At 40.6% G+C, this 23,597-nt stretch overlaps 1 protein-coding gene across 2 annotated transcripts in view; it reads right to left on the bottom strand.

Moving 5' to 3' along the window:
• The window catches only part of RYR3 (ryanodine receptor 3), a 693,107-nt gene that overhangs the window by 473,491 nt on the left and 196,019 nt on the right, over positions 1-23,597 (bottom strand). For both annotated transcript variants that reach the window (XM_033952387.1, XM_033952388.1), the window contains exons 22-26: positions 20,343-20,446; positions 15,446-15,529; positions 11,085-11,244; positions 6,664-6,811; positions 59-264 (exon numbers count right to left, since the gene is read on the bottom strand). In XM_033952387.1, coding sequence (XP_033808278.1) covers positions 59-264; positions 6,664-6,811; positions 11,085-11,244; positions 15,446-15,529; positions 20,343-20,446 — 702 coding nt within the window. The remainder of the gene's footprint in view (positions 1-58; positions 265-6,663; positions 6,812-11,084; positions 11,245-15,445; positions 15,530-20,342; positions 20,447-23,597) is intronic.

Here is a 23,597-nt window from a genome sequence, read left to right as displayed (position 1 = left end):
GCAAATTCTTTTGAATATTGACCACTTTGTAAATTAAAAAAAAAGTTAATTTACTCACTCTGGCTCCTTCAAATACAAATGCCTGGTTGTCTGATCCCAAATCGATGTCAGGCCTGCAGCTGGGTCTAGCCCAGCCAACTCGCATATCTCCTCCAGTCACAGCTTCAAATTCGAAGTACCACTTCCCAAACTTCACTGAATATGTCTTTTCCACACGGAAGAAACGAATTTTGTCAACACCAACTTTTTCCATTGCCTGATCAGCTGTGAAAAGAACACAAAAAAAAGTCTGAATGAGACATTGCAGCCAGCCTCAGCATGGTAGAGGTACAAAGACTGTTGCCCATTGATGTATAACCTGTCAAATAGCTCCATTACCTATATAGACTTAGAGAGCCAGATTCTATAAACGGCTCCTAACTCAGTAGGTGCCTAGGAAAACAGCAACTGCAGCATGTCAATGTCAATCAAAGTTAGGTACCATTTGTAGAATTGAGCCTAGCGGCACCTAAATCAACTTAAGCACCATAGGCATGAACATCTTAGGTTCTGGTATATTAAGCCAGGGTTATCTTGACCTAATATACCGGTATCTGCTAGAATCCATACCTAAAATCTGTCCCAAACTTGCCCCAAACAATGCCTACTTGTTGGTAGGTGCCAGTAGGAGCCTTAGTGTAGACGCCTACATCTAAGTGGCAGGTGCCTACCGAATTAGGCGCCTACCAGCTTTTTAAAAAATCATTTTTAATTGTGCTTTCAATTATTAGCGCTGATTAAGCCAATTATAAAAATTAACCCTCCCCCCCATCTTATATCAAGCTGCATCAGAGGTTTTTAGCGTGGGCTGGTGAAGTAAGTTCTCTGACACTCATAGGAATTCTATGAGCATCGGAGCATTTACCACATCGGCCTACGCTAAAAACCTCTAGCACAGTTTGATAAAAGGGGTTGTAAGTTAGGCACCTAGATTGGCTAGGGGCACCAATCTAGCTGGAATCAGGGTTCTGGGACTTATGCCTGGCATCAAAAGAGACAGCTACTCCCTGAACTCTATGACAAACCTCTAGAATTGCCAGAAACAGAAAGTGTTCAATAACACTAGCAAATACTTATTAACTGTATTGTATACTGTAACTTCTAAACTGGTATCTGCAAAAAATAAACAATCAGATTGATCATTAAACAGTCATTAACAAAGAACATTCAAATTATGTTCCAAAATAAATGAACACTTGGCCTTATAGCATTGTTATAGGACTGTAGAACAGCCTAGGCCAAGATTCTCAATAAAAAAATAGAACTGGCAGTTAAAAGGTTTAAAAGTAATCTCTCTGCATGGTATACACACAGCATGGGCGGGCCTAGATAGGCCTGATCTGCCCAGTTTAGGCTCAGGCCCATCCACCCAGCAGCCATAGGCCGCCTTTGCCACCTCCACCTCCCTACCCCCGGTCTGTACAGCCTCTCTCTTTTCCTCCCTTCCCATTCCCCTAGCCCATGGAGCCTCTCTTTTCCTCTTCAGACCATGGGTTAAATTAAAAGGTGAAAGTATCAAAAGCAGTTTTGATTTGTACGTTTTGGTTCTATACTGTTACATTAGGCTGAGGCTTTTTCTCTCTCTTTTTGGGTGCATGCTGGGTTTGAAGGGGAGGGAGGGGGGGTACCTCAGTACCACAATCACACAATATTTTGAATCATTATATGAACATATTATATGTTGTGGGTTCTCGTATAATTTGTTAAATTAAAAGGTACAAAACCAGCTTTCTGTTCAAGCTTCTCAATATCCTGAAGAACCATTTGACAGACACATGTATTACTGGGTTCATCAGTCCTGGCGGGACTCAGGCACTCTTACACCGGATATCAGAAAAAGATTTTCTTTCAAGCTCTTTCCCAGCAAAACAATGTTTCAGTTGTAAAGAACAACAACAAAAAAATTAGCAAAATCTATTCTAAACTGGAAAGGATCATGTTTACAGGAAAGGACGAAAGAGATACTCTTTTCCCAAACTGATCATTGGTTAATTGATAGTTAGAAAGGTTAATTATGATGAATTGTCTCTCTGACGTGTTCTTGTATTTGATCTCACCATATTCCCACCCCCCACCCCCTCTATTATAGTCCCCTCAGCCACAAGACCTCCAGTTGGACCAGTTCATACAACTTTTTCCTCTTCCTCGAGCATTTAGGGCTCCTTTTACTAAGCTACGCTAGCGGTTTTAGGCGCTGCACTGCCCTGCGCGCTAGACGCTAATGCCACCATTGAGCTGGCGTTAGTTCTTGGTGCGTAGCGTGGGGGGCAGTGCACGCTAATCCGCAGCGTGAGCTAAAAATGCTAGCGCACCTTAGTAAAAGGAGCCCTTAGTTGCCCCTCCTGTTCATTTTCTTCCTCATTGCCACTTGATTGTTCTAAGGATAATTCCATCCTAACATTTATTTATTTATTTTTTATTTATATACCATTTAAAACTAAACGGTTTACATCAGTGGTTCCCAACCCTGTCCTGGTGGACCAACTGGCCAGTCGGGTTTTTTGGATAACCCTAATGAATATGCATGAGAGAGATTTGCATATAATGGAGGTGACAGGCATGCAAATCTGCTCCATGCATATTCATTAAGGCTATCCCAAAAACCCGACTGGCCTGAAGGTCCTCCAGGACAGGGTTGGGAACCACTGGTTTACATAATTTATATACCCAATATTAAAATAGGGACAAAATAAAAACAGGTACATAATAAAATACTCATGTAATAAAATGAATATACATCCAATCCTCAGGAAATTACCATGGTGAGGATTTGCACGGTATTGTCTTTGCGCTGAGTTGTCTTCGCGTTTTTGTCTGTGCGTTATTGTCTTGCGCGCATTTGACCTGTCACCTAGATAATTCATCAGTTTTAGCGAAAATACCTAAAAAAAGGCATCTACGAATAGCTGCATCTTTAATCGTTTTCTGAACCTCCCCTTTTCACTGCAGTTTCGTATCTGACCCACCAGGGAGTTCCTTAGCTTAACTTCTGCGCAAAAGAAAGTCTTTTTACCAATCTCAATGGGCGTCTTCAGTAAGGCTAAACTCTCAGAACGCAAAGATATTTAAGAGCCTCCTTATCCCCTTCATTGCCTTTAAGGCTCCTTTTACTAAGCCGCGTTAGGGCTTTAACGCGCTAGACCTTAACGCCAGCATTGAGCTGGTGTTAGTTCTAGAAGAGTAGCGCGCGGTAATTTCCTGCGTGCACTAAAAATGCTAGCGCACCTTATTAAAAGAGCCCTAAATCTTCATCCAGCTATAGACATAGCCCTCTTTTATCACTTCTTAATTCTTTTTGAGATTTATCTATTTTCACATTAAAGTCAGACAATGATTATTCATAATCCTGTAAAGTAGATAACTGTTTCTTCCTTTCTTCTAATTCAGGCAATTCATCCTCCATTCTCTTTTGCAATGTTTGAATAAGCAAGAGCATTAAATCAAGCAAACACCGATTCAGAATGCTGTTCCATTTTTTAACAAATTCAACATCATTAAATAACTTGGGACTCCTGTGCATTCTAAGTCCTCGAGGTATAATTTCATTTTTAGGCATTGATGGAATGAGGCATTATGACATCACAGCTCTTGAATGTTGCTGCTCTTTGGGTTTCTGCCAGGTACTTGGGACCTGGGTTGGCCATGGTTGGAAACAGGATACTAGGTTTGATGGACCTTCAGTCTGTCCCAATACGGCAGCTCTTATGTGAGCCAAGTCTAGGACAATGAAGCCATTGTGACATCACTGATGAGGCTGGCTCTTAGACATTGGTGAAATGAGGTATTATTACATTACATTACATTAGGGATTTCTATTCCGCCATTACCTTGCGGTTCAAGGCAGCTTACAAAAGATTATTATAACGGGGGTTACAATGGGAGAACTATTGATTAACTAGAGAGGTAAGTAGTAGATCTTTTAACATTTCACGGGTTGTTAAGGGTAAGGCGGCTTGCAAAAGAATTAAAAGGGGGTAACAATGGAAGCACTATTGTTGTTACTAGTGAAGTAAAGAGTAGATCAATTATTATTATGACATCACAGCTCTGGAATGTTGCTGCTCTTTGGGTTTTAAAGTCTTTCAAAAGTTCAAGCCACTCAGATGTATCCATAGCTTCAGCTCCTGTTTGAGACAGCGCAGGAACTTGCAGGATTTCAAAACGTTGATCAACAGAAAATCTAAAGCCGCTATTTCATTCTTGAGCCTTTTACAAAGGTGCGCTAGCGTTTTAAGCACACGCACCGGATTAGCGCACGCTATAGCACGCACTACCTGAAAAACTACTGCCTGCTCAAGAGGAGGCGGTAGCGGCTAGCGCGCGCAATTCCGCGCATTAAGGCCCTAACGTACCTTTATAAAAGGAGCCCTTAGTAACTTATGTAATATATAAAGGAGAAAACTTAATACTTACAGCAAGATTGCACTAAATAATAACGAGTTTGCTAATGATGAATTGCAGAAAGGGGTAATCCGCGAAAATAATCCTTAACAAATAGTAAGCTCAGAACCAAGAAACAGGCTTCAAAATAAATCGTTGTTAAAATCAGAAGCCCAGCTCATATCACTGGCTTGCTTATGACAGTCAGGAAAAACAGAACAGTTAAAAAACTTCACAATATTGTAGGAGAAAAAGACTGTTCTACATTAGCAAAACTTGTTATTTAGTGCAATCTTGCTGTAAGTATTAAACTTGCTCCCTTATATATTATCCCCTATAATAATTCCCTTAGCGCGCATGCGCACTTCAAAGTTGGTAGGTCCGTGATCCATTGTGCCGTGCCCGCGCATGCGCAGGGCCTGCCTCAGCTGATTTCCTGATCTCTGACACCGGCTGACTTCTGATTACGCTGTGCTTGCCTGCTTCCTGACCCTGTTCCTCCGAAACCAGAGACGGGGGTGGGGGGGTGGGGGGAAGGAAGGGAGGAGAAGCAAAGCCAGCAAGCACAGTATTAGAGCCCCCGGAGCATGGCCGAAGTTGCTTCCTGGCTAGGACGGCATTGAATGAAAATAGGGCATGGAGGGAGGCTTCAACTCGCTTATCCTGCTTGCTTTGGGCCTTCCTCGCTGCCGGGTCCTGCCTTCGCGGAAAAAGAAAGTAGGTGTGACCCGGCAGCGAGAAGGACCGAAGCAAGCAGGAGCAATGAGTTGTGAATGCTGTGCTGCCGACGGCTGTGTGAGACTGCGGGGGGGGGAGGGGGATGCTGCAGCAGCACCCTTTTGGGGAGACAGAGGGAATGAGGGAGAAGGAAGACCAAGGAAGGGGGGAGGGGGGAAGAAATGCTGATGTTGCACAGGGGGAAGGTAAAAGGAAGGGAGAAAGGCTACTGCTGGACAGGGGGGAGAGACAGAAAGAAATAAATAAATACAGACAGACAGCAGGCAGGAAAAACAGATAGGGGGCCAGGGAGAGAGACAGAAATAAAGACAGACATAAAGAAAGGGGGCAGGGAGAGAGAAAGAAAGACAGACGTACAGAAAGAAAGAGAAAGAAAGAAATGCCCAAGTCTACACATCTATTCTACCACCCGTTAAAGTAACGAGCTAAAAAACTAGTTATGTTATATTAGTGGGCTCCAATATTTTTCATGTAAAGGGTCGCAGTGTGAATATGAGAAAGTTCTGAAGACCACCAAAAGATTTCAAGCTTACACATTCTACTAATTTTGTAAAGTGCCTTGGTCTACTTGTTCATATTGGTTATTAAAATTCATAAATTAATACTAATATAAATTCTACAACACTTCAAGGATATATATTAAAAGCTCACTTTTTTTTGGATTGCCAACAGTAGCATATTCCATAAATGAGATGCCTGAGTAGCACACTTAAGAGATTGTTTGCAGTTACTATATCAAGTGGGCAAGATCGAAATTAACATATTTACAGGATTTGAAGAGCATTTCAACCAACTATTTGGAGCCACTGGCTTATATCATTGATGGAACATTAATTCTACTTGAATATCAGAAAATTATTGAGGAGAATGTAAAGCTGTGTATTATCTGAAGATCAAAAGTGGGTCAAACAGTAAGTTGATGACCCCAAACATTCAAGTAACTACTACAAAATATTTGAAAGAGAAATGTGTTTTGAATTAGCTAAGCCAAAGTATCTACCTAAACACTATTGAAATGTTATGGCAAGCTCTAACATAACTCTTCATCTAAGAAAACCCTCAGTTGTCACAGAGTTTAAACATTTCAGTAAGAAAGAACAGACCAAAGACCTTCAAGAGTGATATGAGATGCTGATCAAGAGTTACAGAAAATATTTAGTTGAAGTTATTGCTTCTGAAGGAGGTGCTATCAATTAACGAATGAAGGGTTCACATATCTTTTCACACACGTACTTGTTGAATCTTTTTGCTGAATAAACAATCAATTTTGTCTGAGATTTATTCAGTAGGATTATCCTTTTTCCCTATCAGGGTTTAGATTAAGATCCTAATCATAATTTTTTAGTATAAACTTTGCTAAAATACTAACCTTCCTAGGTGGCTCACAACACCATATATAGAAAGAGATAAGTGTACTAATGGATAATGATTTACCTGATTTCAGATTGTGAAGGTAAAAATTTGTCATTGATTTTATTATCAATGTTACCAATAGTTGGAACTTACCCAGTTCTTGGTCTGGTGGATCAATACTATAGCCATAACCAGTAAACGTACGAATAGCTTCCCGCAGGCTCTCTCTGCTTGATTTCTTTGTTCTTTCATCAAGTAAAGCATGTGGCACTAAACGAGGGTTTTTCTTGTTCTTGAGGTCCTTCGAGAGATCAGAAAATACACAAAGCATAATTGCTCCCTATAATGGGTATTTGTTATAGAAAGTAAGATAAATCAAACAGGTCATAGATGCATGTGCAAATAAATTGTGTAACAATTAATTGATGTTAACAATCAATAATATTAATTGGCAATGATTTGGATTTGCACATCTGCCTGCATGCTATTTCATAACCCTGGCCATCTATATCCCATAGCCTGCTCAACTAGTCAAACTGCATCAAGCAAAAAGTAAATAAAAAATAAAGCAGGGCTGTAGGACTGGGGATTCACTGAATCCCCTGAAGGCCCCGAGCACTGCTCTGAATTTGATTGGTTGAGCAGGCAGCAAGAAGAAGCTGCTCAACCAGTCAAATTCAGATCAGTACTGTCAGGGCCTTCAGGGGGTTGGGTGAATCTCCATCCCTAGAGTAAGACAACACATTCTGCTCAATGATCTTCATATGTGTTGAGCCACTAACTCTGCAATAAGCTTTCTGAGTTTTTTCTTGAAGATTGGCAAGGGAAAGAGTTGATGGGGCTTAGCAGGTGGAAAGACCTTCCTCAAAGTTCTTTGAGAGGGCTGATGGTCTGTGACAACTGCTCAGAATGAAAAGAAGAAACAGATGATTGGACAGGTGCAGCATTTCAGTGCCCTACTTTTCTTAGCTCTATGGTTAAAGATCTTTATCTCTATTCCCTGATATACTGGCTCTCCTTGGCTCTGTGCTCGATTTACTATTTGGGACTAACCAAGTGAAATGTAAGAGCTTCCACTGGGAGTTAAGTGTTTCTCTTTTTGAAGCCATTTGTGTTGCTAATTCAAAAGAAAATGCATTTTTTCACTTAAGCAGTGGAATGAGTTATGATATTTTTCATTTTGGTTTATTAAATAAATTCAAAACTGAGGTTTTACAGGACCAATGATATTACTCAATACACCATCAAAGACGTAAGGTTTTACCTATGGTATGGGTATTTGAGGTCCTTTCCTCATTGTCTTTTTGTTATCAGATTAATTTCATACATCAGTTGATTCTGCTCATTTTTCAAGTTGAGATTTAGGAAATATGCATCCCTGAAATTTGGCAGCTAAGATTTAATGCTAAGAAAGGCAACGTCATGCATTTAGGTGAATAAATTTTGTACACGAAAGAGGAGCAGGACTTGGGTATGATGGTATGTGATGATCTTAAGGAGGCCAAACAAGTTGAGAAGGCGACAGCAAAAGCTAGAAGGATGCTAGGGTGCATAGGGAGAGGTATGGCCAGTAGGAAAAGGAGGTATTGATGATCCTGTATAAGACTGGTGAGACCTCATTTAGAATATTATGTACCATTCTGGAGACCACGCCTTCAAAATGATATAAATAGATGGGGCTTTTTTGAGGGAGGTGTATAGAAGGGTGGGGTGGGGATTTTGGTGGGGTGTTTCTGTTGAATGTTATTCTGTTCTCTTGTATGGCACTTATTTTCAATAAAAATGTTTCAATACTAAAAAGATATACACAGGATGGAGTCAGTCCAGAGGAAGGCTACTAAAATGGTCAGTGGTCTTCGTCATAAGGCGTGTGAGGACAGACTTAAATATCTCAATACAGTATGTATACTTTGGAGGAAAGGCGAGAGAGGGGAGATTTGATAGATATGTTTAAATACCTGCGTTGCATAAATGCGCATGAGGCAAGTCTCTTTCATTTAAGAACATAAGAACTTAAGAACATAAGAAGTTGCCTCCGCTGAGGCAGACCAGAGGTCCATCTCGCCCAGCGGTCTGCTCCCGCGGCGGCCCATCAGGCCCATTTCCTGAGCAGTGGTCTCTGACTATCCCTATGACCTACCTCTACTCCTATCTGTACCCCTCAATTCCTTTATCCTCTAGGAACCTATCCAAACCTTCTTTGAAGCCTTGTAACATGCTCCGGCCTATCACAGCCTCCGGAAGCGCGTTCCATGTATCCACCACCCTCTGGGTGAAAAAGAACTTCCCGGCGTTTGTTCTAAACCTGTCCCCTTTTAATTTCTCCGAGTGCCCCCTTGTACTTGTGGTTCCCCATAATCTGAAAAATCTGTCCCTGTCTACCTTTTCTATACCCTTCAGGATCTTGAAGGTTTCTATCATATCTCCTCTAAGTCTCCGCTTTTCCAGGGAGAAAAGCCCCAGCTTTTTCAGTCTGTCAGTATATGAGAGGTTTTCCATACCCTTTATCAGTTTAGTTGCTCTTCTCTGGACTCCCTCAAGTACTGCCATGTCCTTCTTGAGGTACGGCGACCAGTACTGGACACAGTATTCCAGATGCGGGCACACCATTGCACGATACAGTGGCAGGATGACTTCCTTCGTCCTGGTCGTGATACCCTTCTTAATGATACCCACATTTTGTTTGCTTTTCTTGAGGCAGTGGCGCACTGTGCCGACGCCTTCAAAGTTGTGTCTACCATCACTCCCAGGTCTCTTTCAAGGTTACTTACCCCTAGCAGTGATCCCCCCATTTTGTAGCTGAACATCGGGTTCTTTTTCCCTACATGCGTGACCTTGCATTTCCCTACGTTAAAGCTCATTTGCCACTTTTTGGCCCATTCTTCTAGTGTCGTTAAGTCCCTTTGCAGATCTTCGCAGTCTTCCGTGGTTTCAACCCTGCTGTAGAGGAAGGAAGCTCTAGAATGGCATAGGATGAAGTTAAGAGAAGTAATCTAAGGAAATACTTTTTTTTTACCAAAAGGTTGGTAGATGCATGGAATAGTCTCCCAGTAGAGGTGGTGGTGACAAAGACTGTGTCTGAATTCAAGAAAGCAAGGGACAGGCATTTGGATCTATTAGGGAGAGAAGAAGGTAGTGGATGCTGCAAATGGGCAGACTTTATGGGCCATTTGGCTTTTATCTGCCATCATGTTTCTGATACCTTGCATTTCAGTTTCTATTTCTATTACTATGACAGGTTTTTATGTAGGTCTGGAATGTGCTTGCTTTTTTGCAGCATTTATTACTGGAGCTTGAAGGGGTGCCTCCTCCTTACCCCCCTCCCCAATCCTAGATCCCCATAATCTTGAGAGAGATGATATTATGAGGGAGGGGGAAATCTTAACCTTTCTACCAGGGACCAATTTAAACCTAGGTACGCCACTGCTCAATATTGATTTAGTATAACGTGAAGCCTGAAACTTAGAGCAGCCATTTTCAGTGCAGAGACCGCATAGGCAGGAGCAAAGGAGGATCGTTCCTTCCCCAGATCACCAATGGTCTACCAGGGCTGTAAGGGAAGGTGTGGGGAGGGGCTGGGTGCAAGCCAATAAGCAGGGGCAAGTAATAAAAATAGTGCCGGATATTAAGTGGGGAGGGGAGGATAAAAATGTTTATAATTAGGTAGGTATTCAAATATAAACCAAGATTCCCATTTTTGATCAATTTTTGGCTCAAAAATCTTTGTTTATATTCGAGCATATACAGTATCCACTCAGTGGCAAAATTCTGCCATTTTCTGGACAACTTATTATTTAAGTTAGATCAGCAAACTTATAAGTCTTAACTTAAACAGATAAGAGCAGTGCCAACCAGTACAAAAAAGTACTTAAATGCATACCTCTGCTTACAGTAATAAAGTTAAGCACTGTCTGCTGGTACTTCACTTTGATGGCTAGCTGAAATTCAAGCCCCCTGATTCTGTAACCCAAGTACCCCTTCCTTTCCCTTGTTTAAAAGCAGATTGAAAACCCACCTTTTTGATATAGCCTTCAATCCTTAACCCTACTCCTCTGCCCTCCAACTCTGCCAGCTGATTAACCATTCCCCTTAACTGTATCCATGACATCCTGTTTGTCTGTCTTGCCTGTTTAGATTGTAAGCTCTTTCAAGCAGGGACTGTCTTCTTTGTGATTCTGTACAGCGCTGCGTGTGTCTGGTAGCGCTATAGAAATAATTCATAGTAGTTGTACTAGTGTGAAGAGTTTCAGTCTTTGGGAAGCAGAGCTGAGATTGTGATGTCATAATGTCTCATTCCACCAATAAGAGCCAACCTCATCAGTGATGTCACAATGGCTTCTTTGTCCTGTACTCCCCTCTGCCTTCCAACCCAGGCAACTGATTAACCGTTCCCCTTAACTGTATCCATGATATCCTGTTTGTCTGCCTTGCCTGTTTAGATTGTAAGCTCTTTCGAGAAGGGACTGTTTTCTTACTGTTTGTGACTCTGTACAGCGCTGCATGCGTCTGGCAGCGCTATAGAAGTAATTAATAGTAGTAGTAGTACTTGTACTGTATATGACGATGATGTTTACCTGCTGGATGCCATAGGTCCATCCTTGTTTGATTCTGTCCTTTGCCCAAACATTGTGTGCATTCTCAGCAAGTTTATCCACTAGAAATTCTTGTGCAGGTAAAAGTTTGACATCAGTAAGATCCAGAGGGGCAGGTTTATACCCACTGGACATTATGTAACTGTAAGTCAAGAACACAACAGAGTACATTAGTACTTGTCACCATGAAAAGTTGTCTGCTTTCTGGCTGTCACAGTGCAAATTTTCTATTTCGTTGTTCCTTACATCTTGTCAAGAACTGGAAAGTGTGTAATAGATACCAATATTCTGCATCACTCTGTAATTCAGGATGAGTACAAGAACAGGGGGCACTTGGTAATTAGTGTTTAGGAAAACGCAATTTTTTGCCGATTCATTTACCTATGCACAGGAAACTCAGATGAAAGGCTTGTAAGAGTTGAAGGAGGGAAAGCTACAGTAAGAGAATCTGTGCAATCAGGAGTAATGTGAAATAAAACTGGTTGCTGAAACTTGTAACACCTGCTAGGATGAGCTTCTTCCTAGGAGGTACATAATCCAGCATACTAGTTAATGTTCACTGGCACCGATCAGCAATTTTTAAAAAACACAACGGGTAAATTAGACTCTGAAATTCAATGCTGGGCTATGTCCAAGTAACAGCATTATATGTTTGGAAATAACCAGACATATACCCTCGGATTCTATATATGGCGCCCAAAACTGAGTGCCAATTCTAGATGTGCATCCAATTAAATTGGCTCACAAGCCATGACCACCCTAAGAAGCAGCTCACCCTCCTTCATTCTCCTGATCCCCCAAACCACCTTATTTAATTACATCTGCATTGACTTTGAGAGCCTAAACATGCCAGGCTTGTTGAGAAGTCCTTGTTAAAGTGGCTCGCCCAGTTGTCAACTTGTGCTTGCAGTTCCTGGGACTGGAAAGAAATAATCTGCTGTGGGTTTAGCAGAGGGCTGCTGACTGACTGCTGACGATCCCCAGTGGGCTCATTGGTTCATATTCACACAACTAAATTACTTTTTGGTTTCAGTTTCATCCGAGACCGTTTCGGCCCAAACTGAAAAAAGCAGTTGGCCATTTGTTTACTCTTAACAGGGAATGATTAATTTATAGAGCCTGATTGCCAGCATTTAGGCAGTTATATAACAAACTGGAAAACTATAGTCAACTGGGGTAGTATGGACATTAATACTGTGCCCATAGGTAGTGGCGTAGCAAGTGGAGCAGACTGCCTCGGGCGCCATCTTTGCCGGCACCTCTCCACCCTGTCCTCCCCCCCCCCCACCACCACTGTGCATGCGCCTTCTCTCCCCCTGCGCCTCTAACTCTTTGCCGGTACGAGCAACAGCTCCAACCTTGGCTCTCCCTCTGATGTCACTTTCTGGTCATGGAACCAGGAAGTGATGTGAGAGAGCCAAGGCCGGTGCAGGCAGCGGGTTGGAGATGCTGCTCACACCAGTGAAATTAAAGAAGTATGGGAGAAGGAAAGGGGCACATGCATGTGTGGTGGGAGGGGGGTCATGGAAAGAGTGGGAGGCAGAAAAGAGGGGGGAGGGGCTGCCACCATCTCATACCCTCACTATGCACTGCCCTTGGGTATTCATTTCTCTTATATCTGTAGCTTTCAGCAGCTTTATAACAGACAACAGTGTAATCATCTGCTATTCCATCTTTGTACCTACACATCCTCTTTCTCTTCTGTACTTCCAACTAGGCCAGTGGTCTCAATGGAGGGCCTCAGAAAAAATAGTTAATGTCTTATTAAAGAAATGAAAATTTTGCATGAGGTAAAACTCTTTATAGTTTATAAATCTTTCCTTTTGGCTTAAGTCTTAATAATAATATTGTCATTTATAGATAAAGAGACATATGGTCAAGAAACTGTTTTATTTTACTTTTGTGATTATGAGAAACATACCGAGGGCCTCAAAATAGTACCTGGCGGGCCGCATGTGGCCCCTGGGCCACAAGTTTGAGACCACTGATCTAGACAGAAGTGCATACCACAGAGGAGACAAGGAAGAGGACAGCAGCAGGAAGAATCACTGCAGCACTGTTATTGGCATTACACTGTAGAGGGGGAATCTTCAGCTTTCAGCATCACCAAATTCACTTGAGCTTCTGTGCTCAGCAATATTCATTCTCTCCTGCTAAGCAACTCCTGCCTCCCATATTGAATTCACACATTCATTTTTGAAGTAGATTAATTAGGTAAGCTATTTTGATATGACTTATTTAAAATATTACATAATATGTAAAAATAAAAAAGAAATAAAAGAAAACAAAACGAATCCAAGTGATACCTGTTTTATTGGACTAACCAGAGCATAGTAAGATTAGCTTTTGAAGGTAATCCTTCTTCAGATCAGTTTTGCTAAATGTCGATTAAAAATTTTTATGAGTATTATATAATTAATTTCTTTTTAGAAATGTCTGCAATGAGCAATTTATATATATTTTATATGTAATATTTATTTTTTATTTATCAATTTTACATTTTAACAAAATCAAACATTTTATACAGAAAGATTGAGTGTTAATACTACACTTAATAAAAACAAAAATTTTTAATAGCAAATTTACTATATTCAAACAATCCTCATTTATTGATCCATGAGTCTTTATGAGTGAATTATAAAAGAAAATTCAAAAAGTATGTTCAAAGCAAAAAAAAAAAAAGGATTCTGTTGACTGGTTGAAGAAGCTTAATTCCTTAGCTACTGTGATGTTCCTTCCTTTTCCAGGCGTTTCAGCGTCAGGAAAGTAGTAAGTCGGGCCAGTTCAAAAAACACATATTTATTATCTCGATACCTTACAATACATTTACATGGAAAACATAAGAAGAAAATACCACCTAACTTTGTAACACTTGGTTTCAATAAAAGAAACTGTCGTCTACGATTTTGAGTTTCCTTACTAACATCTGGGAAAACTTGAATTTTCAAACCTTATATTTATGTTTAAAGAACATTTTTAATAACCATTCTTTATCTGGCAATAATGCCACAAATAGAAGAGTTGCTGGTTTAGCCAATTCTTTATCAGAAGCTTCTAGAATTGCTTTCTAATCTAATTGCAAGTCCTGCTGAACCTGATTCTGATCATCCGCTTGCTGCTCCATTACTTTACCAGGCAAATAATATACCCGGGTTAAGGGAGGTATTGAGTCCTTGGGAATATTTAAAATCTCTGTAGAGTACTTTTTTATCATTTCCCTTGGGCTTATAGAAGGAACTTTTGGAAAATTCAGCAAGCATAGATTATTGGCTCGATAACTATTTTCCATTGTCTCCAATTTTCTTCTAATAATCTGATTATCTTTTATTATTGTTGATTGAACTTGTTTAATCACAGTCAGTTCTTCTTCTATATCCCCTACTTTAACTTTTACATTGGAGATTTCTTGTTTGTTTTCTTCTATTTCTTGTTTCTGAGTTTTTGAATTCTTTTCAACATCTTTAATCTGTTTAGTTAAAGAGTTTTCTAGTTTGGAAACCAAGTCCCAAATTGAATCCAGGGTAACTTCAGCCGGCTTCTCAGAGTGAAAAGAAGTTTCATGTAAAATTTTGTCTCGGCTCACCTTGTCCACTTTCTGTCTGTCGATCCTAGTTTTCTCCTCCCATAGATATTCTAACCGCTGGTGTAGTCTCTGGGCTTGAAAAGTCCATTGAGACATCTGTAAGCTGGCTCCCAGATGATTCAGCCTCTCGGTCAGGGAGTGCTGCCGCTTCTGACTCACTCCCTTCATGTGGTGAGCAAGCACGCAGCAGCGGGGGAGGTGGATTCCTTAGGTCAGGGCTCAGAGTAGTTTCTAGCCCAGGTACTTCCTGGTCGGCGTCACTCCGCGCCGATGGATTCAGCAGGCGACTCCTTGACATAGCTGGCTCCCTTTGAAGACGATGGAGAAATTGCTTAATAGTAGCGAGAGGGGGATTTTTTGGGGTGCCACAAGGCTGCAGCAGTACTCCTACCCCGTCTCTTCGGCATCGTAGAAGCAGTAAACAAGAAAACACGCTCAAATGAGCAGTGATTCTCACAGCAAGTATCAAGTGCCATCTTGGATTGGCTCTGTCTTTTATGTAATATTTAATCTTATTTTGTAAATGTATTTACTATTTATTTTATATGTATCTTCATATATTTTTTTAGTTATCAATATTTTTTCCCTGAAATAAATCTGCTGTGTGAAATCAATCATTCCTGTGAGGCATACTCCATTTCTTGTCTTGTAAGTATGCCTAAAATAATTCTGCAATAGAGATTTCCTGTTCCAGGGCATATTAAAAAACCCTGTATGTGGCATACAGGAAATGTAGTGAATGTACTGCTTGTATACGCACTTTTTAGAGAGTCTGACTTTCTTCAAATCTTCTTCGGCTGCTGGATTGGAATGAACAATATGACATCCAAGTGCCAGTAGAGTCCTAGAACAGAAAATGTCAGTCTGTTATCATAATGAGTACACCAAGAAATTATTAAAAGAACCCTAGAGAAACACTTAATATGACACAACACTGATAAGAAAGAAGTTAATTACTAAAGGGATTTGAGCTAAAGACAAACCTACTAAACACTGTCTGAAGACTCTCTCTCTCCCCTCCCCCATCCCATCTATAGTTCCGTCTAAACCTGAGTGGAAGAAGAGTGGGACTTGGGGGTGATTGTGTCTGATGATCTCAGGGTGACAAAACAGGTAGAAAAGACACGGTCAAAGCCAGGAGGATGCTTGGGTGCATAAGGAGAGGAATGGCCAATAGGAAAAGGGAGGTTATAATGTCATTGTATAAGTTTATGGTGAGGCCCCATTTGGAATATTGTGTGCAATTTTGGAGACCCCACCTTCAAAAAGATATAAAGAGGATGTTGTGGGTCCAGAGAACTGCTACAAAACTGGTTAGTGGTCTTTGTCATAAATCGAATAGGGACAAACTTAGAGACCTTAATATGTATACTCTGGAGGAAAGACGGGAGGGGATATGATAGAGAAGTTTAAATATCTTTGTGGCATTAATATACAGGAGATGAGTCCTTTTCAAATGAAGGAAAACTCTGGAAAGAGAGGGCATAGGATGAAATTAAGAGGTGATAGGCTCGAGTATTATAAGAAAAACCCTTTACAGAAAGGGTTGCAGATGTATGGAATAGTCTCCCGATGGAGGTGGTGGAAATGAAGACTGTATCTGAATTCAAGATAACATGGGGCAGGCAAGTAGTATCTCTTAGGGCAGTGGTTCCCAACCCTGTCCTGGAGGACCACCAGCCAGTCAGATTTTAAGGATAGCCCTAATAAATATGCATGGGACAGATTTGCATGCCTGTCACCTCCATTATATGCAAATCTCTTTCTTGCATATTCATTAGGGCTATCCCGAAAACCTGACTGACTGGTTGGGAACCACTGTCTTAGGAAGTGGAGGACATAGCAGATATTGTGGATGGGCAGACTGGATGGGCCATTTGGCCTTTATCTGCTGTCATATTTCTAAATTTGTTTATCTCTAACCCTGAGTCATGAATGTATATCCTCACGCTGTGAGGCGCAATGATTCCCTGTTGAGAAAATTGTGGGATACAAGACGATGTATTGTATTGAGGAAATAATCAAATTATATTCCCCCTAATTCTATAAATGGCACCCAAAGTTAGGTGCATAACTGGGCATGCAGTTATATAATAGGGAGAATTATACAAGTAACATAATTAACCAGTTGGAAATAAACACCAATAATTGGCACTAATTTATTTATACCATTCTCCCAGGGGAGATCAGAACAGTTTACATGAATTTATTCAGGTACTCAAGCATTTTTCCCTGTCTGTCCTAGCAGGCTCACAATCTGTCTAATGTATCTGGGGCAGTGGGAGGATTAAGTGATTTGTCCAGGGTCACATGGGGCAGCATAGGTTTGAACTCACAACCTCAGGGTGCTGAGGCTATAGCTTTAACCATTGCGCTACAATTTGCCATTCTGCGCATAACAGACTTACATTCCTATTGTATCAACAGCTGGTCGGAGGGAGTAGGCATCCCTCTAGCCAGCCATCTGAAAATATGATAAGAGGGGGAGGGGATCATCGGAGGCACAAGGAGGGGGTTGTGTGGCAAAGGGGAGAGAGTGGGCAACTCTCCTGCTGCCGAGAGTAGAAGGGGGAGATATCGGTTGAGCAGGAGAGCGTGGGCAACTCTCCTGCTACCGAGGGGAGTTGGGGGTGTTGATTGGGTGGAAGAATGTGGTCAACTCTCCCGCTGCCAAAGGGAATTTGGGGGGGGTGCGGTTGGGCGGGAGAGATTGGGCATCTTTTCCACTGCCAAGGAGAGTTAGGGGGTATTGGTTGACGGTGGGAGACATTGGGCACTCTCTCGCTGCCAGTGGTGTGTGTCGGTTGGCAGCGGAAGAGACAGTATCTCTCCTGCTGCCACAGGGGGCTATAATGCACAGTCAAAACACATGTCACAAGATGCACTCTTAACAATGCTATCACTGCACCCCCAGACCAGTCGCTGATTTTTGTCACCAATAGCCGCCGCCGTTCTTGGAGAATGGCTCGGCGATTTTTAAGAATCCACCAGAGTGCTCATTTTAATGTTGAAGAACCCATTTGCATGGCAGTGTCGGAGACTGCTAGAAAACTCGCTACAGACCAAGATAAGCCGTTTTGATAATCCGCCGCTAAAATGCATGCAGGCTAACGCAGTTTAGCGAATTTGTTAAAGTTTTGAGAATCTGGGCTTTAATCTTTATTTCAGAAGAGGACTTCTGGCACCTACTTTTTTAAATGAGTTTTTAATTGGGTCTATATGACGCGGTCAATTACCATGCAGATTAAAGCCAATTAAAACAACTAAGTTAGGCAGCGATAGGGAACCTGCTACCACCTAATTTACAGCTCGGTTTACAGAATATGACTCTAATTCCCTCTTTTACAAAGGTGTGCTATGCTTTATAGCGCACGCTAAACATGCGCTAAATGCTAATGCGTACATGTTATCCTATGGATGTGTTAGCGGTTAGCGCACGTGTTGATTTAGCGCGCCTTTGTAAAAGAGGGCCTAAATGTTTTTAAACCAGTTATATTTCTCAACCTAGTCTCCATCGTGGCCTGTACACTTAGTCCAGTGAGTGTCCAGTTTTTACATCCCGTCGGAAAAATATATTGTCAAATTTTAGAAAATATTTGTTTAACTTGTTCTTTTTACAAAACGTTTCAAACCGCCCTCATAAAATGCTGAAGGGTTTCAGTCTGTCTCCACTGAATAACATGCTGTGATCCTGGAGGAGTTGAAAGGGAGATCAGAACTGGAGGAGGGATTTGGAGGGAAAATCAGAAATGGGAAGGGATATCTTGGAAGGGGGTCCAGGCAGAGAGGGGATAGAATTCAGAGGGTGGGTTGGGGGTTCAGAGAGTCAGGCAACAACCCAGAAGTAATGTAGGATCTGGTCAATATTCAGTGCCAAAACCTACATAGTTAAGCGGCCAAAGTTGACTGTTTTTGTGCAGTACTACCTAACCATTTTCCTAGGTGGGCGCCAGCCATGAATATGGCCCATGCCCATATTATAGTTGGCTCCTCCCTGACTCTGCCCCCAGACTTCCCTGGCACCAATTGGGCAGTGCCTTGGTGATGAGACTCAATATTCAGTGGCACTATTCAATTACGTATCCCTCTGTGCTAGGCTGCTCTGTGTGATTTAATTAGGCAGGAGCCTCTCTTGCCTTCTTAATCCATGTTAAATATCAACCCATAGATTATAAAATATACCAATCTACATATATACATGAATAATCTAGACACAGACATTTACATACGGTAAATGTCCATGCCTATACATTAAGAGCAATTTCTGCTGCTTAGACTAGTCTTATATAGTATATAGACACCGATATATCTTTATATAGTAGCACCTAAATAGGTTCCCACATAACCTCTTAAACTTGGCACCCTCTTATAAAACTACCCTTAATAAGTATAAAGGTCATTTCATAAATAATGCACACTATTTTTTTCAATGTACATGTTTTATTTATTTTTTTCAAATATTTCTTTACAATCCTTCAACATAGTCTCCCTGCTTTGCAATGCCCGAGTCCCAATGTCCGGGAAACTTCATTATTCCATCCAAAACACCGTTTTTGTTCAGTTGCCGAATGGCTCGGGTACCGGCGGAAATAAGCTCTTCCAGAGATGCAAAATGATGTCCACGCATAGGTTGTTTCAACTTTGGAAAAAGGTCGAAGTCTGGTGGACTCATGTCTGGACTGTAGGGAGCATGAGGTAACACCTCCCAGCCGTATTTGTGTACTTTTTTAATGATGAATGGAGAGCTCCATCTTCTCCACGGCCAAAACAATTTCGACGAGCTCATTCAAAAGTCAAACAAATGATGATTTTTGCTTAAGATTATGAAGGCATCATCATTACAGATAAAGTTTCATGTGGAAGAAGTGTCACAGCAGTGTATTATGATTTTTTGCAAAAAATGCACAAAACCCGACCTCAGTTGCTCTTGGCTGGGCCACTCATTCTTTTTTTTTTTTTTTTTGTAAATCTATATTGACATTTCAAACTTTTATAATGTATACAATTGAAAGAATCAGAAAAACTATATGAAAATACATTATTATCATCACAATTATTACCTTAAACAATTTTCCGCTCCTTCTTATCCTTGTTATAAACAATAATATGATATTATATATTATACTATCTATATAATTATACTCTTCCAATACATATTCAACCCCCCCCCCACCCTCCAATCCTCCCTGGATGTGTAAAGGAATCTAACAGAAACAAAAGAGAATCATAATTTAATTATAACGTAACGACAACGCTTGCCCACACACAGGGAATGTCGTCATTGAAAAACTATCCACATACGGCTGGGAGGTGTTACCTTATGCTCCCTATTGTACAGACTTCGACCTTTAGCAAAGTTGAAACAACCTATGCGTGGACATCATTTTGCATCTCTGGAAGAGCTTTTTTCCGCCAGTACCCGAGCCATTTGGCAACTGAACAAAAACGGTGTCTTAGATGGAATAATGAGGCTTCCCGGATGTTGGAACTTGGTTATTGCAAAGCAGACAGACTATATTGAAGGATTGTAAAGAAATACTTGGAAAAAAAGAAACATGTAAATTAAAAAAAAAATAGTGTGCATTATTTATGAAATGACCCTCGTATATGAAAAAAAAATGCAGAGTAGTGGGCATTTTTCTGCATCCATGACTCACTTTATTGTTTCTGTGGACATCTGGAGGTTATAATTTTTTTCTGTTTCTGGCAGTTTAGAGAATTCCACTAAACATGGATGCTGTCTTTTATTGTCATCCCGTACCTAGAAAGCAGGAGCAAAAAATATTTAATGGTTATAGCAATACAATGGTTAGCCAGAAGAACTTAATTACTCCTGTCACATAGGCCTGCAGAATGCCAGCACACTTCATATTATAGCTAGCATTAATTAAAGTGATTTTCTTCAAAGATGTGCTAGTCATGGGTGATCAATACAACAGCTGTGCTCTCTGTTAATGCAGCTCCATGGCACCTGTAAAATAAAAGCTCTGAAGGCTGATACTCAAAAGCACTTGTGTAATTAGAGACAGTACCAGCCACATAAGTGCCTTCTTTTAATCACCAGCACTAATATGCTCAACATTTGCCATTTTAATAGCAAAATGTCAAGCATAAAAAGGGAGAATGTGGCGCAGTGGTTAGAGCTACAGCCTCAGCACCCTGCAGTCATGGGTTCAAATCCCATGCTGCTCCTTGTGACCCTGGACAAGTCACTTAATCCCCCATTATTCCAGAAACATTAGATAGAGTGTGAGCCTACCAGGACAGATAGGGAAAAATGCTTGAATACCTGAATGTAAACCACTTAGGTTAATAAATATATTAAAAATACGTGTTGTGAAATCCAGTTATGAGCAGGGATTCATCCAGACCATGTATACCAAAGATACAGCTGACATACTAGAAATCAAAAAGATGTGTGTTCATTATATACTAGCATCCCGCAAGAGGAAGCCCTTGTAGTATTGGAAGCTTTATGGAACTCGCAATTTGTTCAAGACAATACACACACAAAGTTTTTGAAGGACCTTTGTGAAATAGCATTGAAAAATAATTATTTTATTTTCAATGGTGAATTTTTTAAGCAATTGTCTGGGATAGCAATGGGAGCTTCATTCGCTCCAACAATTGCGAATTTGTATATGTCATGGTTTGAAGAAACTCTGATTTACACCATGCCAGAATTTCACCATGTTTTTAAATGGTGGAGATTTATTGATGATATTTTTATCATTTGGTTGGGGACTATACAACAACTTATAGAATTTAATGATAAAATAAACCAGTGCCATCATTCCATCAAATTCACCATGACATATAGTGTGGAGAACATCAGTTTTTTAGATGTGGTAATCCATAAGAAAGATCGGTATATTGAAACTTCAGTCTATCGTAAAAAAACAGACAGAAACACGTTGCTTAAATTTAACAGCATGCATCCTATTCACCTCAAAACTAGCATTCCTTTTGCGCAATTCCTCAGATATCGTCGTATCTGTAACACCAAGGATAAGTTTGCACAAGAAGCAAAAATATTGGAACAAAAATTATTGTCAAGAGACTATCCTGAAAACATAGTAAAACGAGCCAAAAAACGTGCGTTATACAACCCTAGGGAAACATTGTTAGATTACAAAAGACCTCATTCAGATGACATCATAATTCAATGTGTGATTAAACAAACTCGTATGTCATCACAAGTGATCAAGAAATACAAGAAACATCTTCCCCTACTAAAAACTCTTCCTTGTTTTGAAAACAAAAGATTTATTTTTTCGCAATCAAGAAATAAAAACCTAAGTGACTTGCTATGTCACACGTCTAAGGAAGATTTTACAGTAGAAGATATAAATAGTATCCAGGGTCACAAACCTTGTGGCCATTGCTCAAATTGTGACATAATGTTGACTATTTCTAGTTTTATTAATCCCAGCGATGGCAAGAGCATTGTTCTACATCATACGTCTTCATGTCAATCTGTGAATATAGTATATGCTATTCAATGTCCATGTGACCTGTTGTATATAGGTCAAACATCACGTACTTTAACCACTAGAATTACTGAACATAAAAGCTGTTTGAACACTTTGAAATTAACAGCCCCGATAGTTGCTCATTGCACTCAATTTGGCCATAGGTTTGAGAACTTAAAATGTTGGGTCATCGATAAATTGCTCCCGACTCAGAGAAGAGGGGACAGCAGAAGAATGTTATGGCAGAAGGAACAACAATGGATTAGTCGTTTACAAACTTTAGAGCCGTTTGGCTTGAATACAGCTTATGAATGGCAGCCGTTTCTCTGAAGTTTTATGTAGGAATTTACCTTTAATGTTCCTTTCTTTGGTCAAATTGAGAGCCTGATAGTAGTGCTTGTGTTCAGCCTATCACGCATCACGTAGTTGATGACGTCATGACGCCCGGTTCGTGTTTTATTCGAGCCGGGCGCGTCTCACAGTCCCAGTACCGTCCTGAGAGGAGTCGGCTTTACTACCAGTAGACAGTAAGAAGCAGAGAGATATTCGAGTTGGCACTTTTCCCCTGAAGTAGCCCTCGCCGGGCGAAACAGAAAGCCTTTTCTGTCGGGATTTTGAGTTGGAAGCCTCTGGTGAAAACCCTCGATTTCAGATGAGTGTATTTTTTCACTGTTCCATTTGTATGCTTCATATCTCTAAGAACTGCTTACACTTATTGCATCCAGCTGTAGTCCTCGCTAATTAATGTGGTTAAGTTCGGGATTCGGGCCTTCTACTGCTTGACATTTACATTGAATTTATAAAAAAGACTTTGAGAAAATAACAAAAAGAAGATTTTGTATGAATGAAAAACGTGAGAATTGATTATTTATACATGTTTTGGAGTTTTTTATAAACCCGTGATGAGTGGAGGGTTGGGTACTTGTGTAGTCCCAACATCCCTCAATTGAGGTTTATTTTTCTCCGTTTCATCTTTTGGATTTCTAGTATGTCAGCTGTATCTTTGGTATACATGGTCTGGATGAATCCCTGCTCATAACTGGATTTCACAACACGTATTTTTAATATATTTATTATTAGTTTCACGTTTGTGCCTCAACAAATTGTTAGTGGTATAACCACTTAGGTTATACATGGTATATAAATACAAAAAATTAAATAAATAACTTTGCATAGGTCATCTAGGTGGGGAAAGAAAGGTGCATGGCCAGTTGCTTAAAACTATGCTAGTATTTTAGAAAAGGCTCAATAAACTCAGATGCTTTAATAAAACACATAGCGTGCCAACAAATTAACATATATAGGGGTCTTTTATTAGGGTGCGTTAACCGATTTAGCACGCGCCAAGGATTAGCGCATGCTAAATGCTAAGACGCCCATAATGGATGTCTTAGCATTTAGCGCGTGCTCATCTGTAGGATGCGCTAAATTGGTTAGCGC

The sequence above is a fragment of the Geotrypetes seraphini genome, chromosome 7 (assembly GCF_902459505.1).
Source record: "Geotrypetes seraphini chromosome 7, aGeoSer1.1, whole genome shotgun sequence".
Taxonomy (NCBI): domain Eukaryota; kingdom Metazoa; phylum Chordata; class Amphibia; order Gymnophiona; family Dermophiidae; genus Geotrypetes; species Geotrypetes seraphini.
The sequence above is the reverse complement of the archived record's forward strand: the minus strand, read 5'-3'. Positions and strand labels throughout refer to the sequence as shown.